General features: G+C 46.3%; 1 protein-coding gene across 1 annotated transcript; it reads left to right on the plus strand.

Moving 5' to 3' along the window:
- Positions 1-302: 302 nt before the first annotated feature.
- Positions 303-4896, plus strand: LOC123090500 (putative disease resistance protein RGA3). The gene is made up of 5 exons (XM_044511804.1): positions 303-441; positions 738-1808; positions 2111-4252; positions 4350-4411; positions 4507-4896. The coding sequence occupies exons 2-4, from the start codon at positions 771-773 to the stop codon at positions 4374-4376; spliced, it is 3207 nt and encodes a 1068-aa protein (XP_044367739.1). The 5' UTR covers positions 303-441; positions 738-770; the 3' UTR covers positions 4377-4411; positions 4507-4896.
- The last annotated feature ends 828 nt before the right edge of the window (positions 4897-5724 follow it).

Consider the following 5724-nt stretch of genomic DNA (forward strand, 5'->3'; position numbering starts at 1 on the left):
GTACCATCAACCTACCCGTTGGTAGGAAAAGGGTCAGATCCCGATTTTTTTTTATACCGGAGTCATACTAGGATGAACATAAAGAAAAAAACTCAAAACATCAAATTTGGCCGGGTGGGGTAGGGTGGGGAAGGTGGCGCTCGCTCGCACGCTGGCTGGGACCTCAATCAATCAAATGAATCAATCAAGCAGAGCTCACAGTTGTGGACAGAGACGGCGATGTGGCCGGGAAGAGGGAGCCTACCACCTTTGGCTGATTGATTGGGACCTCAGCCCTCGTGAAGCTACAGACTTTGGTCGGCCACCTTTGCTCTGCTCATTGCGGACGCCAACCGAGATTAAATTCACCCTTCCCGTCTGCTAATTCACTCAGCAGAGGGGTATCTATCTAGCTTTTGCCCTCCAACAAGATCCGTCTCTCGTCTCTCCAGTCGATTCAAGGTACTTAGCCGAATCCAGCTACACCACACTTACTCTAGCTATTTTTCTTTTTTGAAAGAGCTGATCGTGTGTCTTTCCGTTTCAATTGTTGGTGTTTGTTCAAGGTAATACTATATCGGTTTTATTTCGAGCCGAATTTCTATGCACTGTCTTTGCAAGCCACATTTTACTTTGGATTTGTTACTAGCCTCTAGTGAGTGAATCTGATTATCCTTCCTGTTAGCATGGGATTGTTGATGTGAAAAAGCGAGGTAGTAATACAAAGGACTAATTTTTATTTCCATGCTTCTTTTCAGTACTAGTTCAAGCGTGAGCAAACCTTGCAACCAATGGCGGGGGTTCTGGATGCTTTGGCATCCTACGTGACCAACATGCTCGCCGAGATGGCCAAAGAGGAGGTGGCCATGCTAATCGGCGTGTCTGACGGGATCAGAGATCTGAGCATCAAGCTTGGGGACCTCAAGAATTTCCTTGCAGATGCTGATAGGAGGAACATCACCGATGAGAGTGTGCGGGGGTGGGCGGGCGAACTGAAGCGTGCCATGTACCTAGCCACTGACATCGTCGACCTATGTCAGCTCAAGGCCATGGAGCAAGGTCAAACAAAGGACAAGGGGTGCCTTAACCCTCTGCTCTTTTGCATGCGGAATCCCCTCCACGCCCACGACATCGGCACCCGCATCAAGCTGCTCAACCAAAATTTGGATGATATTTGCAAGAGGGGCAGCAGTCTCAATTTCATCAAGCTAGAAGCCTACCAAGACCAAAAGACCACTCGGTCTCCCGCCACTGACCGGAAAACAAATTCACTGATTGAGCGGTCCGGTGTGGTTGGAGAGAAGATCGAGGAGGACACGAGGGCACTTGTGGAGGTGCTTACAAGGGACGCGGTAGGTGACAAGAGTTGTCGCCTCATTGTGGTCGCCATTGTTGGTATCGGAGGGATTGGTAAGACTACCCTCGGCAAGAAGGTCTTCAATGATGAGACCATCGAAGGCAAGTTTGCTAAGAAGATATGGCTTAGCATCACACAAGATTTCACCGATGTTGAGTTGTTAAGTACGACCATCACTGCCATTGGGGCAAATCTGCCTGGAGGGGGTGGGGCTCAAGACAAGGCCCTACTCGTCGATGCTCTCAAGAACGCCATCAAGGACAAGAAGTTCTTTCTTGTACTAGATGACCTGTGGGATGTCGATGCATGGAACAAACATCTAATGACTCCCTTTAGCTATGGTGGCCCCGGTAGTAGAGTCCTCATCACCACCAGACATGACACTGTAGCCCGAAGCATGAAAGCCTTTCATCCGTACCATCATGTTGACAAATTAGCTCCACAAGATGCTTGGTCGTTGCTCAAGAAGCAGGTCGGCACTTCCAAAACTTAATATAATACACGTCGTTTGGGACCACACTATTAAGTTAATTTGATCTACACTTGCATAGGTCTACCAATCTGAACTTTATCTATTTCTAATGCTTCCTTGCCTTAAATTTCACTATAACATGAGTTCATCAAGTTGGCATATGAAACTAGGAAGATATTAAACAATATTTTCATTTGTATGCATGACGTACAGCTTACAAAAGTAACTAATGGATTATTCCGGCTTATGTTTGGCAATTATTATGGATTGCATGCAGCTTATCAATTAGTTTCTATTTGCAGGTACTCACATCACAGGAAAATGAACCAGAAGTTGATAGGCTAGAAGATATCGGGTTTCAGATTGTAGCAAAATGCGATGGTTTACCACTTGCTATAAAAGTTATGGGTGGACTCTTATGCAAGAAGGAGAAAACACGACGTGATTGGCAAGATGTCCTGAATGATGATATCTGGTCAGTATCTCAAATGTCAAAGGAACTAAATTATGCCATATATCTTAGCTATCAGGACTTATCACCGTACATAAAACAGTGCTTCTTGCACTTCTCCCTCAAACCAAAAAAGACACTGATAAATGATACTGAAATTGTGTCCATGTGGGTTGGTGAAGGATTGGTTGAAGGAGACACATATAGTCGTAATTTGGAAGAAGGGAATAAGTACTATAAGGAGCTAATAGTAAGGAACCTTATAGAGGTAGATACAGATTACCCCAGTCAACTTATATGCAACATGCATGATGTTATTCGCTCATTTGCTCAATTTGTGGCTAGGGATGAAACACTAGTAGGTCACAATGGAGATACTATCAAAACAAATCTTAGATCACCGAATTATCTTAGATTATCCATAGAAACGAAAGGAGTGGGATCCGATGAATTTGAGTGGAGATATTTAAGAGAGCAGAAATTGCTTAGGTCACTAATATTAACCGGAAGCCTCAAAAGTCAGCCTGGGGATTCATTGACTAACTTCCCAAGTCTACGTCTTTTGCATATAGAATCTGCAAATATTGCTGCACTAGTTGAATCTATGTACCAACTCAAGCACTTGAGATATTTGGCATTAAAGAGGACTGATATTTGTAGACTACCAGAGAACATCCATGAGATGCAATTCCTACAACATATTAACCTTGAAGGTTGTGAAAGTTTTATGGAACTTCCTGATAGCATTATCAAGCTGCAAGGGTTGAGATATCTTGATATTGATGACACACGTGTATGTAGTATTCCTAGGGGTTTCCGAGCTCTTACAAATTTGAGTGCACTATATGGGTTTCCAGCCTATATTGATGGTGACTGGTGCAGTTTGGAAGAGTTGGGGTCTCTTTCCCAGCTCAATTATCTTTCACTAGAGAGCCTAGAAAATGTATCTAGTGCCTTATTGGCTGCAAAGGCAAGGGTAAATGCAAAGAAACAACTTATCTATCTTGGTTTGAAATGTGGTGGTAGAGTGGGAGATGGGTTGGTCCAAGGAGGAGTCTCTGAGTCTAAGGAGGAGGAGCAGATGATTGAGGCACTGTTTGATGTGCTATGTCCTCAGCCTTGCATAGAACACATCTTCATAAAAAGATATTTTGGCCGCCGGCTCCCAGGATGGATGGCGTCCACAGCTATGGCGCCTCTCGAGAGCTTGAAGATTCTAGTCCTCAAAGACCTGCCCTGCTGCACCCAACTCCCAGATGGCTTGTGTAGGCTCCCGTATTTGGAGTGGATAATGGTGGACGGGGCTCCAGTAATCAAGTGTATTGGTCCTGAATTTGTTCAACAGTACAATCAACTGCACCGTCCTTCATCTCAGTGTATTGGGGCTGTTACGTTTCCCAAACTCCAGCAGTTGCATTTTGACGGAATGGAGGAATGGGAGGAGTGGGTTTGGGAGACGGAAGTGAAAGCTATGCCCTTATTGGAGGAACTTCGTATCATTTGTTGCAAACTGAGTCGTATGCCTCCAGGACTAATGTCTCATGCAATGGCTTTGAAGAGGATAGAAATATGGAACGTCAAAGGTTTGCACTCCCTAGAGAACTTTGTTTCTGTAGTTGAGCTCGACTTGGGAAACATACCCGAACTGGCCATGATATCCAATCTTCCAAAATTACAAAAGCTTGGAATCAGTTACTGCAGAAAGCTCAAGACACTGAAGGACATGGATGCACTCTGGAGACTCCATGTGAGAGTTTCTCGCTGGGAAAATCAACTTCCAGTCTACCTGCAAACTGTAAAGCCATGTCATTTGCTGATGACCTGCAACCTAGCGGTACTCACTTCCATGGCTGAGGGTGAATCTAGCTCAGAGTGGGACAAGTTCAGTCATATCAAGCAAGTCGAGGCTTATGCAAATGACGGTGAAGATGAGAAGAAATGGCACGTGTTCTACACATCTGAATCCTGCAACATACAGACAAATATTCATGAGGTAATACGTTGGTCTCTCTCTCTTTCTGTCTAGCTAATAATAATATTCTTACTTAATCTAATATTTGTTGGTGCCACTGTATGGTTTCCCTTGCCAGGGTCGATTGGTGGAAGAAGAGGAATAGGGCGCAACTCAAGCAGAGAAATGAATGGGATATAAGTATGTCTGCTACTACAACTTCTTCTACTAGTTTTGAGTACTCTTGGTTTTTTTCGTGGAAACAATTGGAATCTCATGTTGTCTATCATGACCAGATCCGTGTAGGTGGAATCAAGTAAATTAAGGCTGCCTCCACTTTCTTCCTACGGCTAGTGAGTTGGCCATGCAAACCCCCGACTACTGTGATGGTATAGTTTTCCATCTGTTGCAGTGAACTCCATATGAAGCTAGAGCTCGGTTCTAACGTCACACTTGATATATAAGCGAGACCCATAAAGGCTTTGCTGCCAGGAAAATGGTAGTGCTGCAATTCAGAGATGTTAGTCAAGAAACTGGTATATGTTGTAATCCGGAGATGTGAATCAGGAAAATAGAATTGATTGATTTGTATTATGATAACATGACTTTGTTAAGATTGGAACAATGTGATGTATATTATTGAAGTTGTAACCCACAATACATGGTATATCTCCTTTGATGCTTAATTAGGCTGGCAAGCTCAGTTCGTTTCAATTTGCCTACTTTTTCAATACTGCAAGTAGCCTCAACTCCTCGTCGTTGTCAGTTTGGCAAGGAAGCCTATGGAGCGCCACCGGCCACGATCACCGAAGGAGACGGTTCCAAGGCCGTGACCAAGCCCAACCCGGAGTACGCCTTGTGGTTCTACACAGGTCAGCGTTTTCTTAGCATCCTCGTCGGCTCCATGACAGAGGAGATCCTCGGCCATGTCATCGGCCGCACCACCGCGTCCTCTGTATGGGCGTGCCTAGAGTCCATGTTCTCGGCGCAGAATAGGGCCGGGGTGCGCCAGATGCAGCGTCAACTCTCGACGCTGAAGAAGAAGGGTTTCACAACATGAAGGGTTTCGCGGACGCCATGGCCCAGGTGGGGTCGCCTCTCTCCGATGATGAGGTGATCGACTACAGCGTCGTCGGTCTCGGGCCTCAGTACGAGTCCCTCCAGCACTCTCTCACGGTGTTGGCAGCCGCTGGTGCTGACAATCTTAGTCTGTCGGACTTCTACTCCATGCTCCTCTCCTACGAATCTCTCAAGGAGCAGAACGCCTTCGCCCCCGAGTTCTCCACCTCCGCTAATGCCGTGGCGCGGCAAGGCGACGGTCGGGGAAGGGGCGCACCTTCGCCGACACCACCAACGACGGCCGCTCCGGGGGTCGTCCTACTGGCTCGCAAGGAGGCGGCCAGTACAACGCGGCCAGCAGGCCTCCCGCGGTAACAACTGCTCCAACCAAGGGGGTGGTGGTGGTGGCAACGGCAGAGGAGGACAGGGCAACAGCGGTGGCAGGCGCAACAACC

This window comes from Triticum aestivum, chromosome 4B, assembly GCF_018294505.1.
Source record: "Triticum aestivum cultivar Chinese Spring chromosome 4B, IWGSC CS RefSeq v2.1, whole genome shotgun sequence".
In the NCBI taxonomy this organism is placed as follows: Eukaryota; Viridiplantae; Streptophyta; class Magnoliopsida; order Poales; family Poaceae; genus Triticum; species Triticum aestivum.

Excerpts from the sequence above, each read along its gene's own strand:
- LOC123090500 (XM_044511804.1), top strand. The coding sequence starts at position 771 with ATGGCGGGGGTTCTGGATGCTTTGGCATCCTACGTGACCAACATGCTC. Across the intron at positions 1,809-2,110 it reads GGTCGTTGCTCAAGAAGCAG|GTACTCACATCACAGGAAAA; the intron begins GTCGGCACTTCC and ends TTCTATTTGCAG. Across the intron at positions 4,253-4,349 it reads TACAGACAAATATTCATGAG|GGTCGATTGGTGGAAGAAGA; the intron begins GTAATACGTTGG and ends TTCCCTTGCCAG.